At 45.7% G+C, this 27,663-nt stretch overlaps 1 protein-coding gene across 1 annotated transcript; it reads left to right on the top strand.

The window, feature by feature from the left end:
* Positions 1 to 27,663, top strand: RNF146 (ring finger protein 146). Its single transcript, XM_033939638.1, has 2 exons — positions 1 to 348; positions 25,951 to 27,663. The coding sequence occupies exon 2, from the start codon at positions 25,952 to 25,954 to the stop codon at positions 27,017 to 27,019; it is 1,068 nt and encodes a 355-aa protein (XP_033795529.1). The 5' UTR covers positions 1 to 348; position 25,951; the 3' UTR covers positions 27,020 to 27,663.

The raw sequence follows: 27,663 nt of genomic DNA, 5'->3' as shown, positions 1-27,663 counted from the left end.
CCTGTCTCTGCTTTCGACATCCTACTTAGGAGCGCTTCAAGACTCTTAAACCCAGCTGCCTCAGGACGGTTTCAATTACGCGCTCCAACGTCCACGCGCAGTCAACTCCCCCCCCCCCCTAGCGCTAGCCGACAGTGAGGGCGCGTGCGTGTTCTGGCTGCGACGCGCTTCTCAACCCGTGCGGAGTGACGTAGCGACGGTTGTGTCGTCGTCGTCGGCCGATCCCCGAGTAGCAGCAGCAACAGCTGCCTTCGTTGTGGTTGAGAAGAGAGCGAGGCGTAACAGAACGGCGGAGATTAAAGGACGTCAGCCGCCGTCGGGAAAAGGAGGCTCAAGACGTCCAGTCTGGTGAGTGGGCAGCGCGCGGCCCTTGGTGTCTGAGGCAAGGGGGGGGGGGAGGGGAGAGAGCGCTGTGTGTGTTTGTCTGTCTGGGTATCTTCTGTGGGGGAGGGGTTGAGGCCTTGGGCAGAGGTGACCCCACCCTTTTTCTCTCCTTCCGCCTAGTGGAGAGGATAGAGAGTAGAGATGTCATAAGAGAGGTAGAAAGAAAAGGGGTGGTGGTCTCTCTGCCACAGGTGGGGAGCGAAAGCTGGTTGTTTAGAAGGAGGACTCGTGAGGTGGTGGACGTAGTACATGGATTTGCATGAAATCTCTTCACATACTGAAGAGTATATATAAAAATATACCTGGTAGCAACGTTCTGTTTAGGGAAGAAGGGGTGTCTGGCCCCCGACATTGTTTGCAGTGGCGCACATAGGAGAAGCAAATAATAGGCCTGCGCTCCTTCCCGAAACGACTGTTCCCTGGATGAGCACTCGGCCTACATACCGTGTTTCCCCGAAAATAAGACACTGTCTTATATTATTTTGGGCCCCCAAAAAAGGCACTAGGTCTTTATATTCGGGGATGTCTTATTTTTTTTATGTACAATGATCATCTCTCCCTTCCTCTCCTCCACCCCAATTTTTCCTATTTCTTTCTCTCCCCTCCTCTCCTCCACCCCAATTTTTCCTATTTCTTTCTCTCCCCCACATATGCAGCATCTTTCCTCCCCTCTCATCCATCCTCTTGTGCAGTATTTTCCTATCACTCCCCCCTCCCGTAGCATCTTTCTATCCCCTTCCTGCTGCCGCACACCCCCTCCCCTCCGCCGACCCATCTCTCCCTCTCCTCTGAACCGCGAGACAGAAATAAATGTACCTTAAAACAAACCGAAAATAAGCCGGCGGCAGCAGCAGCACCGACACAACTCTCCCTCCCATCCGAACCGTAAGACAGAAACAATGTACCTTAAAACAAACCGGCAGCGTCGGCAACAATCTAGACATACTGCTTCGTGGCCTGGGCCATTCCTCTGCCGCATCACTGATGATGTCATCAGCAAGGCGGCAGAGGAACGGCCCAGGCCGCGAATCAGCCTCTCCAGATTGCTGCCGACGCTGCCGGTTTATTTTAAGGTACATTGTTTCTGTCTTACGGTTCGGTGCTGCTGCCGCCGGCAACTAGGGCTTATTTTCGGTGGTAGGGTTTATATTAAGACCTACCCTGAAAATCATGCTAGGGCTTATTTTTGGGGTAGGTCTTATTTTCAGGGAAACACAGTATATATGTTTGTTAAGAATTTCATATACCGCTCCCGTATTTTATTGACCTAAGCAATTTACAGTGTAACAATTGAATACTGAAAGGAACTCCACTGATCATATTCAGATAGGAAAGGTAGAGATAGAGAAAGATACAAGATATCCTAACAAGTATTCATTACAGGTGAAAACAAAAAAATTACTTTAAAAATAAAGTACATTTTACTGTGCACCCATGGGGTGCCCTGGCATTGTTTTTGTTGTTTGCATCAATAAAAATTGTTTGCACCTAAAATAAAGTAAATTTAAGAAAATTTGAGATTTAAAAAATAGAAATTAAACTGAAGTGAAATAAAGATCCAATTGGGCTCAGTCCAGTGCAAGGCAACAGCAGGACACAATGGCTGAGATAATTCTTTGATGTCAATCCATCATTGGCCAAAGATTATCTCAGGATCCCCACCGCAGGAGCCGGTCCAACAGCCGAAGATTGTAGGTAGAAAAGAAGGAGCAGTCAGTTCTTTCTAGACTGGGTCTGATTTCTAGGGGGGAGGGGGGGCTGGCTTTGGGAGGGTGGGGGGGGTTGTATTTTTGTAGTTCTGTATAAAAACACAAACTTTGAACTTTTCATGAGTTCTTTGCATGCTTGTTTGATTTTTGCCTAGCGGCACTGTTCATCTGTATTGCTGGTTCTTAAGTGCTGTATTCAGCTTGGCTGCTGTTTGTTTCTCTTGTGATTTGTTCACCCAATAAACATACCATTAAAAAAAAAAAGAAAAGAAGGAGCAGTAGAAAATCGGAGCAAATATCGGTTCTATCAAAGTCAAGGTAGAAGAGGAAGCAGGTCCCAATGGCCGAAGGCATCATGCTGAGGAGAGCTGGAAGATCAGACAGGCCACAGGTCTTCCGCTGTCAGACCACACAGGCTTCATCAACCCAGCTCCCAGTGATTCCCTGTAAGCAGATCCCCAGGAGCAGCAGATCGCAGAAGCAAAAGACAGGCAAGAAAGAAGAAGATCCCGGAGGCAGGCAGCAGGATGAGGAGAAGGTGAGGAGGGGAACCCAGCGATCAGCTGTAACTCCCGTCTTCAGTTCATCAGCCACAGTTGACGGCCGATCGTCCTCCCTGATCTCCGCAGCAAAACAGGATGACTGCGCCCCCGCATCACGTAGGACGCGCCCACAGGCATCGCTTTTGTCATGGGCAAACTCCAATCTCCCCATCATCTCGGTAAACTCCCCACACCACTGCAAAGTGAGAAGAATGTTTACAGCTGTCATATACTAACACTTGCTGTGGGTGCCTCCCCTCCCTAATGTTCCATTGCTAAAGAGGCATACAAATATCTCGAGGTTGATTATATGCTGTGAAGTTTGCCTGAAAGACCAGCTGGATCATTAATAGCTTGGTAATTTTTGGAAACAGTACTGAATCCCACCTGTGTGAATTTGTAATATATTTGACCATGCTCGTCCTAGGTTTACCTATTTTTATTTTTATGCCATTTTTAAATTTTTATTTCAATTCTAAAACGGTAATACAAATGATGTAGCTTACCTAAAAAAAAAACACAAAAAGTGGTATAGTCTCTAAGGGAAAATAACTGAAGCAGGTAAAATTAAAAAATGCTTTTTTCATTATAAACTCGCACTTTTTCTTGTGAGAATTGGAATACTCTTTTGCTAGCATAAATGGGTTGGGGGGTTTTCCTAGTGCGACAGACACTCCATTCCTGAACCTGTGGGTAGTCATCCCCTTCCCCCAAGAATTCTTGTAGGGAGCTTCATTAGCATTCTTGCGAGGCTGTCCGCTATGGGGCTACGTGGATGACGTCACCCACATGTAGAGAATATCTGCCTGCTGTCTCTGGATAACACTTGTTACAGTAAGTAACTGTGTTTTCTCTGCTCTCTCAACTTAAGGGAAGGCAAGATGGAACAACCAGGTTTCAACTGTCTTTTTCAACGTAGGGAAGTTTTCTTGCTAAATGGGCAGAAGGAGAGAGTTCAAAGTAGTAAAAGAAGGCTGTATCCCATGAGAAATTGAGATGGCTGGGGGTGAGGGAAGGAGGAAAGAGTGCAGAGAAAGCGGGGGGGGGGGGTTGGGGGGTGATTAGGGCTAGATTTATTAAACTTACTTTTCCCATCTGAGCTGTGAGCGATCTGTGGCTGGCAACCGATTCTCTACCAGTTTTCATGCAAATTAACCCAATCGTTGGCATGCCCCACACCAACCCCATGGATCGCTGCAGAGCGATCCTGACGCATGTGCAGACCATTTTCTTGCCTGTATATGCTTGCTCTCTACACAAGAGAACTCTTCCCCCCCTGCAATCCGCTAAGAAGATCGACTGTCGGCTCCGGGCGGCTTTCCCGCAGAGGAGAGAATCCTGCATTCACCGTGGACCTCATCTGGGGCAGCCTCCTTGGAGCGGCTGGGGCACGGGCAGTGTGTCTGGGAGGGAATGCATGGATGGGAGAACATCGCAGGGGAGGAGACATAGGCATCCTGGGACTGTCGGCCAGAAGAAGCCCTTTCTGGATACGTCAATCGCTCCTCCTAAACTTACTTGCTCCACTTCATCACTGACGCTGACCCATTCTGCTTCTATTCCTTTCTCTCCTCTCTTCTACCTTCCAAAGTATTTAGATCAATGCTGTCTTTTTAAAATGTTTATTTTATTTTTATTTTTCCTCTAACTCTACTTTTCACTTCACTATTACCCTCCAGGTACTTTAGTTAGATTGTGAGCCTTCGGGACAGTAAAGGAATTTTCCAAGTACCTTTCTTATTTCTAATCTTAATGTATATTTTCTGTAAACCGCTTAGAACCTAACGGATGTAGCGGTATATAAGAAATAAATTACATTACATTACAAGGGAGGGCTTTAATGAAACGGAACACGCTGCAATGGGGGGCTTGGCCAGAGGTAAAGTGAGCAATGAATCCTATGCCTGGTTGCAAGGATTTCGGGGCAGCAATGTTAGTGGAGCCCTGCTTTTAACCTATGGGTTAAAAACACAGCCTCGCAGAGAGGCAGGACAGCAGAGAGCAGGGCACTTTTTTGATGGTTTCAGAGCTGCAAGGCTGGGATTTCAGGGTGAGGACAGTCGGCAAGGATGTGAGCGATTAGTCCTAAGCAGTCGCTTTTTTTTTGATCAGCCAGCCCAGTCAGTGTTCCTGAATTTGTTTTGTTAATAGCTACCTTCCTACTTTTGGATGCCCTTCCCCCTCATTTGCATGTGCGGATCGGGTTCGGATTGGGAGGAAGGTTAGTGAATCTGGTCAGGATCGCAAACTGGTCGGGACACAATCGGTGGGCTTAGTGAATCTAGTCCTTAGTTAAAGACTACAACTGGGTACAAGATTATAACAGCAAGATAGGAAGGCAAAGAGCACAATGAACCAGGAGAATGATTTTCAATTTAACATTGGCAGAAACAGGAATTCAGTGCAAAGAAGGTTTTTTTTTTTTGCTGTTTTATTAATCAGTGCTGACTTTGTACACTCGTCATGATGCCAGGTAAATGGCAGTATTACTACACTTCCCCCCTCTGTATTCGGGGGGGTTAGGGGCAGAGCAGGCCTGTGAATATTGAATATTCGCAAATAACTTTGGGCCGGCTCTGACCCACCCCTCCTCCCTCCCACCATCACAGACCTTACCAGGTGGTCTAGTGGGCTTTCGGGGCAGGAGCGATCATCCTACACTCCTGCCCCATGCAGATCACTCATAGCAAATGGCTGCTGTGAGTTCCCGTTGTCTCTCGAGACTATGACGGGAACTCCCTGCAGCCATTTGCTATGAGTGATCTGCATGGGGCCAGGAGCGTAGGAAGATCGCTCCTGCCCCGAAAGCCCGCTAGACCACCAGGTAAGGTCTGGGAAGCTGGGAGGGAGGCTGGGCAGGTCTGGAATGCAGCTTTATTTAAAATTTTTAAAAAATCGTGAATAACCAAATCCGCGGATACTGATTCGGAGGGCTCACTGTACTCATAAATAAATAACCATACATGATTTTCCCTTTCATTCTACTATATCAGTCTAGATCAGGGGTGTCAAACTCAATCACATAAGGGGCCGAAATCTAAAACTTAGGCTAAGTCATGGGCCAAATTTTTAATTAAGATATTTAGGGGTCCTTTTATTAAGGTATGCTAACCGATTTAGCACGCACTAAATGCGCACCTTAATAAAAGTACCCCTTAGTCTTAGTAGAAGTATAGGGTTACAATCTCTCCAACCCCACGCCGGCTCTGTGATGTAAACAAAATAAATTAAAAAGACTTTTCTTCTCTCTTTTAGGTCCTGGTAGGATACACATTTCAAATCTGACATATTGTAATCACAAAACAGAAAATAAAATTATTTTTTCTACCATTTGTTGTCTGGTCATTATTCCAAGCCTTAGTGTGGTGGGCCCAAGAGGAGCACAGCATTACTCTCATAGCACAGTGCACAAACTGAGAAGGTGGTACTCTTAGACACAGCAGGGTGCTTTATTACATAGTTCAAATCGACTCTATTTAATAGAGGAAAAGACCACAAGCGACCAGCTCCCTGATAAGGACCAAGTGGATGTACACATGAAAGCGAATCAATAAGACTTGCCACTAGCGGCCAAAGCCAGTTTCTCGCTATCCAGCAAAATCCTTCGCAGCTACATCCATCCCACGCCCAAACTATCAATCCTCCCCTTTCTTTGCCAGACATAAGACCTTCTACTCTTACCCTTTCTGGGACCTAGGTCATGATTCACTTACCGGTGATGCTCACGTTTCTCCTTCTTACTCTTTAACACAAGAATTTTCAATTTTTTGCACAAACGTCAATGAGGCAACGGCCCGACGTCAGACTGGATGCCACACCTTGGGGGCAGACCAGGAAATGTAGGTAGACTTGGTATGTCTATGTTGCTGCACCTACCATAGTTTTATTGTAATACGACGAATTTTGGTCTGATTCGATATAGGTTTTTTGTTGGTTTTTTTTAAACAAAGCTTTGTCCGTTATGTATGCTTCTGCCAGTGGGCCAGTTTTCAATGCAAATTGATAATCCTTTGGCGGGCCAAATATTACTACACCGCGGGCTAGAGTTTGACATGTCTGATCTAGATCAACAGGTTATGACACCTTAGCAGATGGAGGCAGAGATACTGAACTCTTCCAGTGACATCATCAGCAGTCTTCAACTAGTCAGTATTTTTCTGCTTCCAGAAGATAGTAGAGGTTGGACTGGTGCAATAGAATTCTTCTGACCTATCTCTTTGAGGCATAGTCCATGGCTTGGTGACTTAATGGTAGAGTGCTTTTGGGTACTGTGATCTCCTAGGGATCAGCCCACAGACCTTGTCCTGATTGAGCCTGGAGAAGTTTCACCCTCTCGTGCCCTGAGCCTTACATTACAAGCTCTTGATCTATGAGGTTGGCTGACAGGGGTAAGTATATATTTGATTTTATTGCCCTATCCTTGCATGCCCCCTCCCCATGAGCCAGCTCAGGGCAGTGATCACAGTTCTCAGAGATCCTCTCTGCAGAGCCATCAAGATAGCAAGAATACCAGTGGTTTGGTGTGTCTGCCTAATAAAGTTGTTAAAGAAAAAAAAAATTCCTTAGCGCTGGCAGCAGATGAATTCAGACACTAGTGGGATAGTACACATCTACCAGCAGGTGGAGATAGAAAACAAGACTCGTATATCTTGGATGGAATCCCTCCTGGCCAGTTAGTATGCTCTATCTCCAGCAGGTTGGATGGCTGCTATTCCTCTGGCTTCTTGCTTCAGCAACTGGCTCCTGACTCTTGTTGCTTAGGCTTCAGTTGATTTTAGGGGTGTTGGCAAAAAAGGTACCAACTTTGGGGGCAACATTTGGGCCTCCCCATGTCCCTTCTCCACCATCACCACCCATGGAGAACAGGAAGTCTTTGGTTCAGAGGTTTTCTTTCCCATAAGAGAAAAAAAAATTGCCCAAACCAGGTTTTGCCCGCACAAGATTTGTACTGTGGTTATAGGACTCTGCCTTTCAGGAGCAGGAGGTACGTGAGTAACGCTGATATTTTCTTTGCACTGTTTGTGCGGGTGAGAGGGGCCATGGGAGGCATAGCAGCAAAAATGGTTAAGCGCTGTTCGTGGTGCGAGAAAAGCCGTTTGCCATCGGGAGTTTTATAGAACAATGGTCCGACTGCACTTAGAATACTGTGTCCAACACTGGTCTCCATACCTTAAAAAAGATATAACTCTGCTGGAAAAAGTGCAGAGGCGAGCCACAAAACTTATCAAAGGAATGGAAAATTTGACCTGGGGCTGTTTACCCTTGAGAAGAGAAGACTAAGAGGGGATTTGATAGAGACTTTTAAAATATTAAAAGGATTTGATAAAATAGACCAAAAAGAAGCATTACTGAAATATTCTGATGTGACGAGGACAAGAGGACATAGACTGAAACTGAATGGCAGCAGGTTTAGGACAAATGTCAGGAAATTCTGTTTTACACAGCGCATGGTGGGTGCTTGGAATGCACTCCCGGAGGAGGTTGTGGAGGAGACTACTGTTCTGGGATTCAAACACAAGTTGGATGCACACCTTCTTGCATATCATATTGAGGGATACGGTAAATCCGGGTCTCCAAAAAGGAGTACCTAAATGGGCCGCCGCGTGTGCGGATCACCGGACTAGATGGACCTCGGTCTGATCCGGTGAGGGCGTTTCTTATGAGTATGCTCTGCCGTGTGTGGAGGGGACACCACGGTGGCAGCACCAGAGGGTGCGCTTGCTTCCCTCGTGAAAGAAGCGCTTGTGGATAAGAAGGCGGTGCTTTCGCAGGAGTGGGCCTCAGCAGCGGTAGAGGTGCATCTGGGTACTTCAGTGGCGGCTGTTGGGGAGATAAAGACATAGGGAGAGGCAGATTGGAATATGCTGGCAGGCTCTCTGCATTTCTCTCCGGAGTTTGTCCTTTTACTACATAAGGCTTTTTTGCTACAGAAGGCAAACCTGGACAGAGAGGGGGGAGAGCTCAGGGGGTGGCTTGGCCCAAGTTTCGCTGGCCCAGCCACAGTTTGGTGTGTGTGTGTGGGGGGCGGGGGAGGGTTGAGAAATGGGCCAAATGGCGCAGGGTGATACCTAATGCAGATGAGTTAGACTTCCAGCCCTGAGGATCCTCAGGACAGGAAGCTTGAGTCTATCTTTTTTTTGTATTTTATTTCTTTATTAATTTTCAATTTAAATCAAGCTAAACACTTGTACAGAAAGCAATAGTCATAATAATAAAATAATCATAAGGCAATTTAACATCCAATAAGAAAACGTTATTTAACTATTTAAGCTCAAGTCCTCCTAAGGGATCCAAGATTTTAAATTAGCGAAAAATTAAAATTAAAGAAATTATTTTGCAAGATGTTCAAAGCAGAAGCACTGAAAAATGAGGTTTCTTAATTATATTAGGGTTCAAGATAATCCTCCATCCAAACGAGACATAGCTACAAAAGTTGTCAATTGAGATGGTTCAAAGAAAACATATTTAACAGAACGGTAACACACTATACATTTACATGGATGTCTCAAATAGAAAGTTGCCCCCAGAGAAGTAACCCCCAGGTTTCAAAAGAAGAAATTCACGGCAACGCTTCTGTGTCTCCCTTGTAAGGTCAGGGAACATCTGTACTTTACAACCAAGAAAAATTTTTTGTCTATTTTTAAAGTAAAGTCTTAATAACCATGTTTTATCTAACGGAAGCGCCACAGTTAGAATCAAAGTTGCTGGTGATGCCAAGTCTTTATCAGATGTCTCCAATAATTCTGAAACATTTAAAGTTTGTTGGCCCAATTCTTTTTGTTGATTTATAGAAACTTTCATAGGCAAATAATAGACACGTGAGAATGGTGGTAACATTTCTTCTGATACTTCTAAAGTTTCCATCAAATATCTCTTAAGCATTTCTCTTGGATTTACCATTTCTAATTTAGGAAAGTTAATTAGCCTTAAGTTATTATTACGAGAATTATTCTCAAGCATTTCAACTTTCCTTCTCAAGTTGGTATTGTCTTTAATTAAAGTCTCTTGAAGTTGTTTTGATGTAATTATTTCCTTTTCAATTTTCTGAATGGTTTTATCTGAGTCAGACAGTTCTTTTCTTAAGTCTTTAAGTTCTTTTGTATGTTCTGTAATTTTTCCTTCCAAATATTGAAATTTAGGCGTAGTGAGCTTTACAAAACCAGCAATTAGGTCCCATAGTGAATCTAAGGTTACAACTTCAGGTTTTACCAAAGAAATTGAAGCTTGTAAAATAGTAGAGTGCTCACCATTCTGTAGAAAGTCTTCATGGCCTGTCTCTTGGATTTCACCCCCTTGTGAAGCTGGATTCTCCTCAGGTATGTTTGTTAGGGCTCCTTGAGCATGAGCCCCAACCTCCAAACCTTCTCCCAGATTGACACTTGCCTCTGAGGGAGAGAACACCTCCAACTCCGGGGTTTCCCCACCCCTGGGAGAACTGATAACCTGAAGGCGTGGAGGCGGCTCCCTTACATCGGGGCTTCCGTGCCCTGGAGGAACAGCTACGGGTTCGCCTCCCTGTGTCCTCAGCGGGCTGCCTTCCAACGCTCGAGAAACCTGCACTTGCCTCAAAAGCCGCTCAATATTGCCCAGAGAGGGAACCTCCGGACGCCGCGAGACAGCAGCAGCGCTCCGTCCTCTTCTCTTGGGCATAATTGTAAGTAGACACAAACCCTTTCCAGGGTTCAATTATGAAGGAATTCTTGATTTGTAAGCAAGCCCGACGCGAGCAGCTCAGCGCGTCTGACTTGAAGCAGCCATCTTGGATCAGTCTCCACTTGAGTCTTTCTTGAGGTCTTCCTTTGATGTGACAACCTTGACTCTGCAGGTGGCTGTGTGCAGTTCTTATGCGGCATGGGCTGGTCTTCGGTGGGTCCAACAGATTACGAATGGGTTGGTAGAGTCGGGGGGGGGGGGGGGCTCTACCCCTGGATATTCTGAATGTGGGCTGGCATATCTGGTGGATGCCTTATATGATGTAGTTCGGGCCTCAGCGAAGCAGATGGCTCTATCTGTGCTGTCCAGACGGCACTTGTGGCTGCGGCATTGGGTGGTGGACGCTGCCTCTAAATTGCATTTGGTGCGGCTTCCTTTAAAGGGCTGTTTTTTGTTTGGGGAGGACCTGGATAGGTTGGTGAAGGATTTTGGGGACTCTTTAGTCTCAGCGGTTACCGGAAGATAGGCTGAGAGGTTCGCCTCCGTCACCATCATTTAGGCCATGTTTTTGGGATACCAGGAGATATAGCCCAGGGAAGTTGGCGAATAGGGCTTCCTATAACATGTCATACAGTGCCAGGTCCAGGATTTTGCAGTAGTCCTTTCGCCCTGCCAAGCCTTCTTCCTCACTGCCAGATTGTCCCCAGACCTCATGATCTGCACAATGACAGGGTATTGGCCCCTTCCGCCGGTCAGATAGGGAGGCGGCTGTCTTCATTATTGGCAGAATGGGCCAAAATTACATCAAGCCAGGAGGTCCTCAATATAGTTCACAAAGGTTATAAATTAGAGTTCTCTCCTGTCGCAGATTCTCTCTTGGCATCCCTGTGTTCAGGGGCTGAAGAAGAGGTGATGGGGAGTTTGCTCCAGGGCCTGTGAAACTTGGGGGCAGTAGTTCCAGTCCCTTTGGATCAGAGGGACCAGGGGTGCAATTCCATTTAATTGGTGTACCTCAAGAGGGTCAATCGATTCCTTACAGCGCTAGACCTCAAGGATGTCTGTCGTTTTGTTCCCTGGCCGAAAGTTCCTTGGTTCTCCAGCATGCACAGGGAACGGACTTCAGAGGGAGTGGATGCGTTTGTTCTTCCATGGTCTATACGAAAGCTGCTGAGGGTGTTTCCTCCCTGGCTGAGGATAGGACGGGTATTGCATCGGATGGCTCGCTTCCCGGGCTTAGCGATATGTGTAGCTCCAGATTGGCTGCGCCGTCCATGGTCTGCAACTTGGATGAGGTGGTTGCAGGATGCTTGTCTTGTTTCCGGGGACACCCGACTTCCTCGCACAAGGTCTGGTACAGGTGGAAAATCCCTCCCTCCTGTGGCCTGGCTATTGAAAGGTCACAGCTGAAGCATAGGAGATATTCCTAGCAGGTTATCGCTACTCTTCTGCAGGCAAAGAAGAGGTCTACCTTTACTGCTTATGTCGAGTGTTTGAGTCTTGGTGCGCTTAGTTAGGGACTTCTCCCTTTCGTGCTTCTTTGCCGTACATTCTTTCCTTCTTGCAAGCTGGGGTCACCAAAGGGTTAGCCTACAATTCCCTTCGGGTTCAAGTTGCAACTATTGCCTGTTACAGAGGTAAGGTGTCGAAGGCGTCCTTAGCAGGGCTGTGGAGTCGGAGTCGAGGAGTCGGAGGAAATTTCGGGTACCTGGAGTCGGAGTAAGAAGTGACAAAGAATCTGCATTAACTGTTTGGCCCCTTGGAAGATAGGACGGTGTAAGAAGCTGTTGTAATGACTAATCCCAAAACACTGTGGCCATGACCTTTCCTGCTGCTCTTTAGAACAGTACAGTTCTTGACTGATGGGTAATAGCTCACTATGACCAGCAGGTGGCGATGGAGACCAAACTTTGGTTATAATATATTATCTGAAGCTTCCTCTTAGAAACCAGTCTTGCTCAGTCTCCAAGCAGGTGGTAAGCTGTACTGTTAGGCTTCCATTGTTAGAGCTGATTGAATTTGTTTAGGACCTTTGGCCCCCTTTTTGGTGCTGGACGGAGCTTAGACGGGTCCTGTTTGGGAGTCCGTCCAACCTTGCGGATGTCAAACCTGATGGGTCTCGAGTTGGGTCCCTCCTCCACCTCCCCAGGTTTTTGTAGCGGTGCCTCAGCTGGCTGCTTGGCCACCGATACCAGTCAAGCTTCGGCTTAAAGAGCCAGTGGAGTCTGTTCGAAACCCCCCCCCAAAATCCTATTCCTCTCTCATTCAAACTGCAATCTTATCTCCCTCTAAATCCTACCCCTCTCTTGCACCCTGAATTCCTTCCCTAGCCCCCATGATCTGGTCTCTATCTCTATCTAGAATATTTTCCTCCCTTCCAACCCCTTTCTGGTCTGGGTCACTCTTTCTATCTCTCTACCATCCCCCCCACTTGCAGTTCAGCATCCATATCCCCTCACCTCACCCAACCACTTTTCTCACTTGCACCCTGAATCCCTTCCCTGCTCCCCATGGTCTGGCTTTCATGCAGCATCTGCTCCCCTCTCTCCTCCCCACTTCCATGCAGCATCTGCTTCCCTCTCCTCCCCACTTCCATGCAACGTCTGCTCCCCTCTCACCTCCATGCAGGACCCCATCAAACCTACCACCCTTCCTCTCCACCCAACAAAATAATTCATAGTGAACTTGGATACGTACTAATAGACCCGTAATCCCCCCTTGCATTCAAATGTAATATCCCAAAATAACCAAAACAGTAGATTTAGTATACATTTTCAAATTTATCATTAATTGCCCTGTTGTTATCCCATATAAAGAGAATAAAACTATATATTAATATAATACTAAACAAATCCAATATGAATGGATGGACACTATATACTCATGCAATGAAATGAAGGAATATATTTCCATTCCCTCCAAAAAGTTAATGAAAGAAAATAATTTATAACTGTATGGTAACGTTAACAAAGAAAACTGAATGAAGCTTAATTGATTGAACCAGTATAATACTTTTATGTCCCTGTATATACTAGTATATTATTTTATCTTCAAGAAGAAAAAAAAATTAAGTCAAAACCATATTAATTCCCCATAAAGGGAATGAAATTATGAACTAACTCAATAATATACTGAACAAATTGATCCAGTAATACCTATTATTATCAGAAGAAAACAGAAGTAAAAAAATAAAATGAAAATTATAATACTTATACAGGGAATAGGATACAAGTTCAAGTTTCAAGTTTAGGTTTTTTTTATATACCGCCTATCAAGGTTATCTAAGCGGTTTTACAGTCAGGTACTCAAGCATTTTCCCTATCTGTCCTGGTGGGCTCACAATCTATCTAACGTACCTGGGGCTATGGAGGACTGAGTGACTTGCCCAGGGTAACAAGGTGCAGCGCAGGGTTTGAACCCACAACCCCAGGGTGCTGAGGCTGTAGCTCCAACCACTGCGCCACACACTCATCCTGATGTGCTATACTATTGAAACAAATCAAATATAGCTAAGACATTAAATTGCTTAATTCATCCCCGAAAGAAAGCGATACAATGAAATATCAGATACATACTGACATGACAATATAATAAATCAAATATAGCGAAATACATTGATTTGTTTAATGTAAGTATCTCAATTCCCCCCTCCCCCCCCCCCCAAAAAAAAGAAATAAAATAAATTACTATAATGTAGCAATGCAAAGGAAGTATATTGGACCAAATAGAGCTAAATACAGTGGTGCCTCGCACAGCGAACGCCTCGCACAGCGAACGCTGCGCACAACGAACTTTATGTCTTGATTCGTACAACGGACTTCGTTTCACACAACGAAGTCCGGGGTTCCTGCGGGGTTGGATCGCAGCGGGGTTGGTCGAGCCGCGAGGGTAGTCTCCTTCTCCTTACCTGCCCTGTCGCAGCACACAGCCGAACGGAAATCTTCCCGATGTCAGCGCTGACGTCGGAGGGAGGGCTTAAGCAAAGCCCTCCCTTCCTCCGACGTCAGCGCTGACATCAGGAAGACTTCCGTTCGGCTGTGTGCGGCTGCGGCAGGGCAGGTAGGAAGAAGGCAATGGCGAACGAAAGAGGGGGGAGGGGGCGGTCCGCCCCGAAGAATGTGCACAGCTGGTCAGGTCCCCCGATCGACCGACAACAGGCCCGGCCGACAAACCTCCCTGCCCTGTAGCCGCGAATCTAAATTACCTCTTACAGCAGCTTCAATAATCCAGCTGCTGTAAGAAGGTAATTTAGATTCGCGGCTACAGGACAGGGAGATTTGTCCGACCGGGCCTGTTCTGTTGTCGGTCGGGTGCAAAAGCGCCACAAAGGTGGAGGCAGGGAGGGAGGAAAGGTGGAGTGGAGAAGAAAAGACGCTTAAGGGGGGAGAAGGCCGCTGAAAGCACATGTTGGAGCAGGGGATGAGAGGGAGGGAGAGAAGGGGAAATATTGGACAAGGGCAGAAGGGATGCTAAATCATAGGGTGACAGGCAGAGAGAACAACAGGAAAAAGAGTGGAAGCAATCTTGAACCCTGAGGGTGAGGGCAGAGAGAGGTGGTGAGATGATTGATCATGGGGAGAGGGACAAAAGGGAATAGAGATGGGATAGGAAGATAGTGGAAGTAAAAGGACAGGGAGATGTATGTTTTTAGATGTATCTAAATAAAAATAATAACAAAAAATTTATCTTTTTTATGTCATCTTAGCATATTTTATGCTGCAGAACGAATTATTTTTTTTTACATGTATTCCTATGGGAAAACGCGTTTCACATAACGAACGTTTCACATAACAAACTTGCTCCTGGAACCAATTAAGTTCGTTGTGTGAGGCACCACTGTACATTAATCCTATATCATCCTAGGATGACTATGATGACTTCATTACCACATGACTGAAAACCTAAAAATAAAAATACTGATACATCATATCTTCCATGTAAATTAAGTAGCAAACCAAATAAAACTAAAGATGTAATTCACCATAGTTCTATCTAATATAATAAAATGATAGGCCGCGTATGCGCACTAAAAAAACGTTCCCTGATCCGTCGCGAAAACACGAGTGCGCATGCGTGGGTTTTACGTCACCACCTTCTCGCTTAATACGTCACAGCCTCCATGCTCTACACAAGCCCGACCGCAGCCAGACGACGATCTCTGTTCCTCCTGCCGCCGCCGATCTCCGTTCCTCCTTTGACACCCACCCCTTCTCTTCCCCACAGCCTCCCTGCTTTCCACAAGCCGGACCGCAGCCAGACGACGATCTCTGTTCCTCCTTTGACACCCACCCCTTCTCTTCCCGCGGGCCCGAATGGCGATCCCAATTTCCTTTCCATTGCCTACCTACAGCTTGCCACCTCTTTCCCTCGTGCTTTCCAGTATCTCACTAACGCTGTCCTCTTCCCCCAATCATGTGCTCTCACCTCTCTCCTCCCCAGTTCCATGCAGCGTCTGTTGCCCCCTCTCTTCTCCCCCTCAGCGCCACTCAACCTCTTCACCTCATCGGGTCATTTCCCTCCCTTCCCGTCACCTACGTGGGAGATTTTCAGAGTTTTCTCTCCGAGCGGCCTGGACGCCACAGCCTTTTCAAGTCACGCGTGGCTGCCCCAAAACTTCTCCTCTGATGCAACTTCCTGTTTCTGCCAGGCCAGCTCACGTCAGAGAAGTTTTGACACAGTTGCGTGCTACTTGTGAGAAGGCTGTGGTGTCCAAGCCGCTCAGAGAGAAAACTCTGAAAAGCGCAAGGGAGGGAGATGGCCCGAAGAGAAGAGATGAGATGCCTGAACAGCAGCGATTGGGAGTGGGCTGCTGGACCGTGACGATTGCGAAGAAGGCTGCTGATTGAGAGGGGTGGGAAAGGAGGCAACACACAACAGATACTTTACTGCGGAGACAAGGACATTCACTGCTCCAAGCTTCAAATTTTGATGATGCATAATGCGTTAATCTCACCCTGCCCTTGATGTAGGAACAGTTGTAGGAGAGATGCATCTCTCCTACAACTGTTCCTACATCAAGGGCAGGGTGAGATTAACGCATTATGCATCATCAAAATTTGAAGCTTGGAGCAGTGAATGTCCTTGTCTCCGCAGTAAAGTATCTGTTGTGTGTTGCCTCCTTTCCCACCCCTCTCAATCAGCAGCCTTCTTCGCAATCGTCACGGTCCAGCAGCCCACTCCCAATCACTGCTGTTCAGGCATCTCATCTCTTCTCTTCGGGCATTTTGCAGAGTTGTATGGCAAATATGTGGAGCTAGTTTTTGAGCTGCGAGAGCCATCTGGGAGGATGGGGAATTATGAGGGTCAACTGAAAAACGTTTCCAGCCTGCCCAAGAAAGAGCAAGATTAGCATCACAATTCTATAGCTGTCTGGCAGATGGTGACAAATATCTACGGCTAGATTTCAAGTCAGTCTGATGTCTATTTTTGTCATGTCAGCCTTTTAAAAAGGGAACTGATCCAATTTATAAAAAAAAATGTACAAAATATAGTATTACGCTATGATAAAATCCCTTTGTTTGACATGGCTCTCGTTACTTTGAGAGCCCCCTCCAAAGAATCCCACGGCTCCAGGATCAAGATGTTAATATCAGGATGCCAAGGAAATGCTGAGGACTAAGCTGTCACTCCACACATAAGGAAGGAGGAAGTACCGTGTTTCCCCTAAATAAGACAATGTCATATTAATTTTGGGCCCAAAAAAATGCACTAGGTCTTATTTTTGGGGTAGGGCTTATTTTTATCATGATCATCTCTCCCTTCCTCTCCTTCACCCCAATTCTTCCTCTTTTCTTTCTCTCCTCCAGCCCCTTGTGCCTTCCCCTCTGCAGCATCTTTCTATTCCTCCCTCCCATCCCCTTGTGCAGCAGAACCCTTGCCCAGCTTCTATTCTTACCTCCCTCCCATCCCTTGTGCAGCAGAACCCTTAGCCAGCTTCTATCCTTCCCTCCCTCCCCTCCCTTGTGCAGCAGAACCTTTGAGCACCCTCCTCCCCACCGACCCATACTTCCATCCCATCTGAACCTGCTGACCGTGAGCCCTACATACCTCACTCCAGAGCAGTGTAGGGCCAGCAGCACTCTAAACAGGCTGCTTCGCAGCCTTCTCCTGCTGGGACGTCATCAGTAATGCGGCAGAGGGAATTCCCCAGCAGGAAAAGGCCACGAAGCGAGTGCTGCCGGCCCAACGCTGCTCCGGAGGGAGGTATGTAGGACTCGCAGTCGGCGGGGTTCAGAGGGAAGAATGGAGGGTTAGCAGGGGTTCAGCTGCACGGTGGTGGAGGGAAGCACTGCTGCCAGCAAATCCGTGGACTAGGGCTTATTTTTGGGGTAGAGCTTATATTAAGCCCTACCCCAAAAATAAAATCATGCTAGGGCTTATTTTCAGGGTAGGTCTTATTTTCAGGAAACATGGTAGAAGAACTGGCTGAGTGACTAAATCCAATTCATGCAGAGACTCTAAAATAAGATCCGGCAAGGCAGAAGACAAAAAGAGAATCATGGGATTGTCCCCTGGTTCTAAAGCCAAAGCATGATCTAAAGAGCTGCTGTGTCGCGGCGTGTTAGTGGTGTGCCGGGTAGGGTCAGTGGCGGGGGAGGAGGGGGAGTCGCGGTGTTACCTACCAGTCCTTAGAAGCACGCATGTGCACTCTTACCGCCACAGCCCAACAGATCAAGGATCAGGGAAGCACACAGTAAGAGTGTGCATGCACGCTTAGCATTTTATTATTATAGATATGGTAATAGGAGAAAGGATAGAACTATGGTTAACTAATGTTTAAGCTATATTTGGTTTGCTACCATAAGCAATATTGCCATATATCATATATCATTTAGTATTTTTATTTTTAGGTTTGCAGTTGTGTGGTAATGAAGTCGTTACAGTCATCCTAGGATTTAATTGACTAATGTATTTAGCTCTATTTGGTCTGATATACTTCCATTGCATTGCTCCATAACGGTAATTCATTTAAATACTTTATTTTTTTGGTATTGAGATACTTACATTAAACAAATCAATGTTTTTAGTTCTATTTGTTTATTATAGTCTCACATCAGTAAATATCTGATATATCATTATATGGGTTTTTTAATGGGGAATGTTAGGTGTTTGAAGATTATAAATCAATAATAAAGTTCACTCCCCTTATAGTTTATTATTATTAGAGGTTTTTCAGACCGGTCTTTCTGTAATTTAACTTTTTCTTTGGAGTATGTTATATTTTTATATGGTAACTAGTCTTTAAGCCCGTTACATTAACGGGTGCTAGAACATATGTGTGTGTGTCTGTCTTTATTTCTTTCTCTCTCTCTCCTTAGCCGCTTTCTTTCTTTCTGCCTTTATTTTTCCTTGGCTGTCCTCTGTTCCTTTTTCTTCACCCCCCCCTGTCCATCAGCATCTCTTTCCTTCTCCCCCCTGTCCAGCAGTATGCATCCATTCCTTTTTTATCCCCCTCCTCCTTCTTATCCCTATGATACTCTTACCTTGCTCTGTCCCTGATCAGAGGTTCCCGACAGCCGCCCAGTTGCACCCATTGGAAAAGTTCCCACTGCCGCATCCCGCACCCCTCCTGACGCGGCTCCCGCTGTCCTTTCTATCTGTCTGTGTCCCTGGCCCCCTTTGCCTGTCTGTCTTTCTGTGTATCTCCCTGCCCCTGTGTCTTTCTTCTTTCTCCCTCTGTCTGTCTGTCCAAAGCAGCATTCCATCCCCCTCCATTTCCCTCCCCCCACACCAGTTCCCTGTGCACCTGCCCCTGTGTCTTTCTTATTTTCTTTGTGCTTCCCTTCCTCTCTCTGTCTGTCTGTCCAAAGCAGCATTCCCTCCCCCTCCATTTCCCTCCCCCCCACCAGTTCCCTGTGCAGCAGCATTAGCGTTTCCTCTACCCCCCCTTTCCCTTTCCGCGGTCCGGACTACAAACGTGGTGATTACAGCAGCGCTTGCATCAGTCTCCACACGCTGCTTCGGGTTCTTCTACTGCCCTGATTTACTCTGGCACGTCCCTGATGACATCATCAGAGACGCGGCAGAGCAAATCAGGGCAGTAGAAGGGCCCGAAGCAGCGTGTGAAGACTGATGCAAGCGCTGCTGTAATCACCACGTTTGTAGTCCGGACCGCGGGAAGGGAAAGGGGGGGGTAGAGGAAACGCTAATGCTGCTGCACAGGGAACTGGTGGGGGGGGAGGGAAATGGAGGGGGAGGGAATGCTGCTTTGGACAGACAGACAGAGGGAGAAAGAAGAAAGACACAGGGGCAGGGAGATACACAGAAAGACAGACAGGCAAAGGGGGCCAGGGACACAGACAGACAGAAAGGACAGCGGGAGCCGCGTCAGGAGGGGTGCGGGATGCGGCAGTGGGAACTTTTCCAATGGGTGCAACTGGGCGGCTGTCGGGAACCTCTGATCAGGGACAGAGCAAGGTAAGAGTATCATAGGGATAAGAAGGAGGAGGGGGATAAAAAAGGAATGGATGCATACTGCTGGACAGGGGGGAGAAGGAAAGAGATGCTGATGGACAGGGGGGGGTGAAGAAAAAGGAACAGAGGACAGCCAAGGAAAAATAAAGGCAGAAAGAAAGAAAGCGGCTAAGGAGAGAGAGAGAAAGAAATAAAGACAGACACACACACATATGTTCTAGCACCCGTTAATGTAACGGGCTTAAAGACTAGTTACCATATAAAAATATAACATACTCCAAAGAAAAAGTTAAATTACAGAAAGACCGGTCTGAAAAACCTCTAATAATAATAAACTATAAGGGGAGTGAACTTTATTATTGATTTATAATCTTCAAACACCTAACATTCCCCATTAAAAAACCCATATAATGATTTATCAGATATTTACTGATGTGAGACTATAATAAACAAATAGAACTAAAAACATTGATTTGTTTAATGTAAGTATCTCAATACCAAAAAAATAAAGTATTTAAATGAATTACCGTTATGGAGCAATGCAATGGAAGTATATCAGACCAAATAGAGCTAAATACATTAGTCAATTAAATCCTAGGATGACTGTAACGACTTCATTACCACACAACTGCAAACCTAAAAATAAAAATACTAAATGATATATGATATATGGCAATATTGCTTATGGTAGCAAACCAAATATAGCTTAAACATTAGTTAACCATAGTTCTATCCTTTCTCCTATTACCATATCTATAATAATAAAATGCTAAGCGTGCATGCACACTCTTACTGTGTGCTTCCCTGATCCTTGATCTGTTGGGCTGTGGCGGTAAGAGTGCACATGCGTGCTTCTAAGGACTGGTAGGTAACACCGCGACTCCCCCTCCTCCCCCGCCACTGACCCTACCCGGCACACCACTAACACGCCGCGACACAGCAGCTCTTTAGATCATGCTTTGGCTTTAGAACCAGGGGACAATCCCATGATTCTCTTTTTGTCTTCTGCCTTGCCGGATCTTATTTTAGAGTCTCTGCATGAATTGGATTTAGTCATTCAGCCAGTTCTTCTACCATGTTTCCCGAAAATAAGACCTACCCTGAAAATAAGCCCTAGCATGATTTTATTTTTGGGGTAGGGCTTAATATAAGCTCTACCCCAAAAATAAGCCCTAGTCCACGGATTTGCTGGCAGCAGTGCTTCCCTCCACCACCGTGCAGCTGAACCCCTGCTAACCCTCCATTCTTCCCTCCGAACGCCGCCGACTGCGAGTCCTACATACCTCCCTCCGGAGCAGCGTTGGGCCGGCAGCACTCGCTTCGTGGCCTTTTCCTGCTGGGGAATTCCCTCTGCCGCATTACTGATGACGTCCCAGCAGGAGAAGGCTGCTGGCCCTACACTGCTCTGGAGTGAGGTATGTAGGGCTCGCGGTCAGCAGGTTCAGATGGGATGGAAGTATGGGTCGGTGGGGAGGAGGGTGCTCAAAGGTTCTGCTGCACAAGGGAGGGGAGGGAGGGAAGGATAGAAGCTGGCTAAGGGTTCTGCTGCACAAGGGATGGGAGGGAGGTAAGAATAGAAGCTGGGCAAGGGTTCTGCTGCACAAGGGGATGGGAGGGAGGAATAGAAAGATGCTGCAGAGGGGAAGGCACAAGGGGATGGAGGAGAGAAAGAAAAGAGGAAGAATTGGGGTGAAGGAGAGGAAGGGAGAGATGATCATGATAAAAATAAGCCCTACCCCAAAAATAAGACCTAGTGCATTTTTTGGGCCCAAAATTAATATGACATTGTCTTATTTAGGGGAAACACGGTACTTCCTCCTTCCTTATGTGTGGAGTGACAGCTTAGTCCTCAGCATTTCCTTGGCATCCTGATATTAACATCTTGATCCCGGAGCGGTGGGATACATTGGAGGGGGCTCTCAAAGTAACGAGAGCCATGTCAAACGAAGGGATTTTATCATAGCGTAATACTATATTTTGTACATTTTTTTTTATAAATTGGATCAGTTCCCTTTTTAAAAGGCTGACATGACAAAAATAGACATCAGACTGACTTGAAATCTAGCCGTAGATATTTGTCACCATCTGCCAGACAGCTATAGAATTGTGATGCTAGTCTTGCTCTTTCTTGGGCAGGCTGAAAGTTTCCAAGTTTATTAAATAGTTTGATTAAACGCCTACTCTACATTCTAGGCGATGTACAAAATAGTACAAATGTTTATAAACATAGAGAATTACATATACAAACAATAGTTTAAAAACGAACCACGTTTTTCAGTTGACCCTCATAATTCCCCATCCTCCCAGATGGCTCTCGCAGTTCAAAAACTAGCTCCCCATATTTGCCATACAACTCTGCAAAATGCCCATCCTCAACTAGCCCATGCATCTCTCCTACAACTGTTCCTACATCAAGGGCAGGGTGAGATTAACGCATTATGCATCATCAAAATTTGAAGCTTGGAGCAGTGAATGTCCTTGTCTCCGCAGTAAAGTATCTGTTGTGTGTTGCCTCCTTTCCCACCCCTCTTAATCAGCAGCCTTCTTCGCAATCGTCACGGTCCAGCAGCCCACTCCCAATCGCTGCTGTTCAGGCATCTCTTCTCTTCGGGCCATCTCCCTCCCTTGCGCTTTTCAGAGTTTTCTCTCTGAGCGGCTTGGACACCACAGTCTTCTCACAAGTAGCACGCAACTGTGTCAAAACTTCTCTGACGTGAGCTGGCCAGGCAGAAACAGGAAGTTGCATCAGAGGAGAAGTTTTGGGGCAGCCATGCGTGACTTGAAAAGGCTGTGGCGTCCAGGCCGCTCGGAGAGAAAACTCTGAAAACCTCCCACGTAGGTGACGGGAAGGGAGGGAAATGGCCCGATGAGGTGAAGAGGTTGAGTGGCGCTGAGGGGGAGAAGAGAGGGGGCAACAGACGCTGCATGGAACTATGGAGGTGAGAGCACATGATTGGGGGAAGAGGACAGCGTTAGTGAGATACTGGAAAGCACGAGGGAAAGAGGTGGCAAGCTGTAGGTAGGCAATGGAAAGGAAATTGGGGTGCACTGGCCGTTTTGGCGCACGTACTAAACACTAGCGCCTCCATTATAGTCTATGGACGTGCTGGTGTTTGGCGCGCACTGGGGCAGCTTGCGCACCTTAGTAAAAGGACCCCTATGTATCACTGATTCTAAGATTCAAAGAAGTAATAATCAAAAAATGCATGAACAACTTAGTAAATAGTTAGGATATACATCTGTTATATTGTTCTTATTACCTGGTATGTCAATTGGACTATATATTTGAGATTGGTATCCAAATCTTATTGATGGTACAATAAACCCCCGTGAATTTGCAATTCACAAATTGCGGACTCAGTAATTTGTGGTATTTTCCGACTGCCACTTCCTTGTACTAAAATCATAGTTATACCAATCGGGAGCTGTTTATTTTAAAAAATGGCTGTCTTACATTCATATGTATGAATCATTAGAACTGTCATCCACCAGAAGGTGTTATTTAGTAGATGAGCAGATTTCCAATTGTTTAGTATAATTTGTAAGAGTTAAAGCTATCAAAATATTTAGTAATTTCCTGGAGGAAAAGTCTATAGGGTCATTCCTTGTCAAGTGGACCAGAAGCCCACATTCGACCCCCCCCCCTCCCTCTTGAAATCCAACCAAATTTTACAGGGGTGTTGTCTAGGGTCTGCAGAATTTTTTTGGATCTATCTCAATTTGGCATAAAGCCATATTTTTTTTGGATGGCCATATCTTCAGCTTCACTTGACTGTAAAATTTCATATTGCAAATCTTGGAAGTACCTCATGGTACATGTCTGCTGGTAAAGTTGTACCCTCAGCTGACTTACCTACCAGCAGCAGTATGGAGCCAAACTGCCAAAAATTTTCATTCGTGATTTTTTTTGCCTACTTTGCTGACCTGTAGAAATGGAAGCACGTTCGTAAAAGATTTCAAACTTGGCACAGAAACTTGCTCCAAGGGTAGTGCCATACTGCAAAATTTCAGACTCCTAGGTAGTTTCCTTCTGCCACAGTGCTTAAGCAAAGTTGGCGTTTTAGGTCATATGAGGCATGATAGTGGATCGATTGCTTTTGTTCAACCACCCCTAGCTCCTAACCAAATTGAGATAGATCCAAAAAATTTTGCAGTTTCATTTCAGACCCTAGACAACACCCCTGTAAAATTTGGTTGAATTTCAAGGGGTTCGAGCGAGGGCAGTTTTCACTATGGAATGACCCTATAGTCTCCTATTGAGACAGATATGGGGGGAAGCCGTTGCTTGCCCTGGATCAGTAGCATGGATTGTTGCTACTATTTGGTTTTTTGTCAGGTACCGTACTACTGACCTGGATTGGCCACCGTGAGAACAGGCTACTGGGCTAGATGGACTATTGGTCTGACCCAGTAAGGCTATGCTTATTTTATAATTTCTTATGAGTTAGTGAGATACTGGAAGGGGTGAGGGAAAGAGGTGGCAAGCTGTAGGTAGACACAATGAAAGGGAAATTGATTGAAAAGTAAGAAAATAGACAAAAGGTAGAAAACAAATGAGAAGGAAGAGAATAAAATGAAGGGAGATGGGAGAGAGAGATACCAGAGCATGGGGGGGGGGGGAGACTGATACCAGATCTGAAGGGAGGAATGGAAGGGGAGAAGATGGGTGCCAGACCAATGGGGGGGGAAGATATGGGAGAGGCAGGCAGTTTCTGGTAGAGGTATAGAAATAGAGCAGAGGCCATATGGAAGAGGCAGAGAGAAAGCAGACGGTGGGTAGAAGGTAGAGATTGACAAGAAGACGAGGAAAGCAGAACCCAGACAACAAAAATAGAAAAATTATATTTCTTTTCTTTTTTTTGCTTTAGGATAAAGTAGTATTGTAGCTGTGTTGATAAACGTTTATAAACAAAGCCCTGCTAGTTGAAGAACTCTTCCTCTACTTCGGCAGCCAGAACTCAGATTTATAAAATGAAAATTGTACAGAATATTGTTTCTTTTTATACCTTATTAAAGTAAGTTCAGTATAAAACTATTTGAGGCTTGTGCGAATGGGATCAGATGGTTTGCGGGGACGGGGTGGGGGACCTAGCTGGCAGGGACAGGGACCGAGTTCGTGGAGACGGGGACACATTTTTCCCCTGTGTCATTTTCTATGTAGAAGTGAAATTGCACAAATGAAGAGGGTTGGAAAAGAAATGAAACCCCTCCAGAAATTCCCCAGTACATTACTGTGGGAGAAGCGGTTTCAACAGCGGCAGTATGTGTAACACTAGTTCATGGTAATGAGAGGCCAAGCAAATTTCAGATTAGGATTTGGCATAGAAATTGGACCAAAATCTCCTGTGCATTTTTGGCTGAAACACAACTCATTCCCACTCCACATCCCAACCATCCACTCTTAGGCCCTTCTGGGCATAAGGAAGTCTTTGTGGTCTGGTGGCTTCTTCAAGGGCAGGAATGAATCCCACTCACTCCTGCCTCATGCTGCTGTTCCAACGCAATGGCTGCCAAGACTTCCTGCTGGTGGTCCTGTCAGCCATTTTGAGATTGGAACTAGCATAGACAGGAGACTTACTCTTATCCATGCTGGTTCCAGTTTCAAAATGACTGTCTGGACATCACAAAGCAGTCTTGGCAGCATTGGGTGGAGCAATGACATGGGGCAGGAGTGAGTGGGATTCATTCTTACCCTCAAAAAGATCATCAGACCACAAGGATTTCCTAAGGTGGGCCCTAGGAAAGCCTGTGGGTGGTTGAGAAAGGGGGTTGGAGAGTGATTCTGGAGAGGCTGTCACGGGTGGGGGCTTAGGAGGGCAGCTTTTTGATGTGTGTGTGTGTGGAAGGAGATACAGCTTTGTTTATAGTTTTGGTTTCTGTCAAAACTGAGCAGCCAATTTTGGGCATGAATTTTTTTTTTTGGCAGAAATCAAAGATCTTGAGTTTGGTCAGGCTCTAACTTTAATATAGTGATTAAGGAACTGCACCTTTCAAACTGCCTTCCCCTCCTCTGATCAGACAGTAATGGAAGCATGCATACAAACACGTGCATATACACACACACATATTTACATGTAGAGGAGTTGGAAAAAATTCCATGAACCATGTTCTGCATGTTTTCCCACACTTGTGTTATCAGAAAATAGGAGTTTAGCTTTAATCTACATTGTACCTGCCAAGACATTTCAATGATCTAAGTTTATTTACAAAATGGAGTAACTGATATTTTCCTTTTTAATGATTTCTTATAGGATGGCTGGTTGTGAAGTTAATCATTCACTAAATATGCTTCCCGCGAACCGGAAAATCACAGAGCCATGTTCTAACACAGCACCATGCTTGGTGGTGCCTGAATGTGCCATCTGCCTGCAAACATGTGTGCATCCTGTGAGCCTGCCATGCAAACATGTCTTTTGTTACCTATGTGTGAAGGGTGCCTCCTGGCTAGGAAAACGATGTGCGCTCTGCCGTCAGGAGATCCCTGAGGATTTCCTTGATAAGCCCACTTTGCTGTCACCAGAGGAGCTGAAGGCAGCAAGTCGAGGAAGTGGCGAATATGCTTGGTATTATGAGGGCCGAAATGGATGGTGGCAGTATGATGAGCGCACCAGCAAAGAACTGGAGGAGGCCTTCTCCAAGGGGAAAAAGAGCACAGAGATGCTAATTGCTGGCTTCTTATATGTGGCTGACCTTGAAAACATGATCCAGTATAGGCGAAATGAACATGGTCGTCGCCGTAAAATAAAACGGGACATTATTGACATACCAAAGAAGGGCGTGGCTGGCCTGAGGTTTGACTGGGAAGCTTCTGTTAGTTCAGCGCGTGAGAATTCTGCTGATGGAGCAGATAGCATGACAGCAGCTCCAGGGGCCATGTCTGGGCTGCTTTCGATACCCACTTCTACCCGACCTCTCATCTCCCTAGGTGGCCAGCCAACAAGCCCTGTCTCACAGTATCCAGATACTTCAGTCTCTCTAGAGAACACTTTTGCCCAAATGCAGCTGAATGGAGATGGCACAAATGAACGAAGCCATAGGGGAGAAGGAGAAGAGGACCATGAAGGGGTAGTTGCTGGTGCTCTGGCAGCTGCAGCAGCCCCCGATACTGTTGAAGAAACAGAATCAGACACCAGTAGCAACAGTGATGAAGTGCCTGCCTATCCTCTGCTGCATACATTACCTGTACAGCAAAGACTATTGTTGCCTTCTGCAAATCAGAGAGTAGCAGATAGAACAGCTTCAGGTGCTGGGGCAGTGAGCAGCAGCAATGGTGTGCGATCTAGGAGGCCTGATGGACAGTGCACAGTTACTGAGGTCTAGATCCCAATCCATCTGTTACATACCTTGTGCTATCTGTTACAAGTAGAAAAAAAGTGTACATTTCTCTATAAATTAGTATTGCACTGGGAATTAGCTGTCTATTGGAAACCAGCCAGCTAGTCCAGACTCTTACCTAAACCGTCTCTCTGCTGGAAGTTATTTAAATGTGAGATGCTGGGACTAATTTTGTTAATGATGAAAATCCTGTAACTAATAGCCAGCCTTCTGTAAAATTGTTTCTTTTTCAAACATTTTACTCTAACCCTGAGATCTCATTTCTTTTTGTCACCAAATAAGCTTGCATGCATCTTCAGTTGTCCATTTGTCTGTTTGCATTAAGTGTGTCATTTCACTGTGCATGAGGAAGAACACTAAACGTGTGTTCAGTGACAGCAGGCAAAAGGAGGGTTACAAGCAAATGAACACAAAGGTGAGATGTTTTTTTAGATAAACCCATCAATATATGTTTGCTAAAAGAGAAATTGAAAATGAAAATTTCTATAGGCTTTACAGTCAGTCCTTGTGTGAATTAGTTTTCAAAGTTCCCATTTTGATGTCTGCTGATTTTGTTATTTTTTAATTTAATAAAACATGTTGGTAACAACTTTTTAAGTTTGAAGAAAGAAATAAACTATACAAACAGA

This window comes from Geotrypetes seraphini, chromosome 3 (genome assembly GCF_902459505.1).
Source record: "Geotrypetes seraphini chromosome 3, aGeoSer1.1, whole genome shotgun sequence".
In the NCBI taxonomy this organism is placed as follows: domain Eukaryota; kingdom Metazoa; phylum Chordata; class Amphibia; order Gymnophiona; family Dermophiidae; genus Geotrypetes; species Geotrypetes seraphini.
This window is presented reverse-complemented; position numbering and strand designations above follow the sequence as displayed.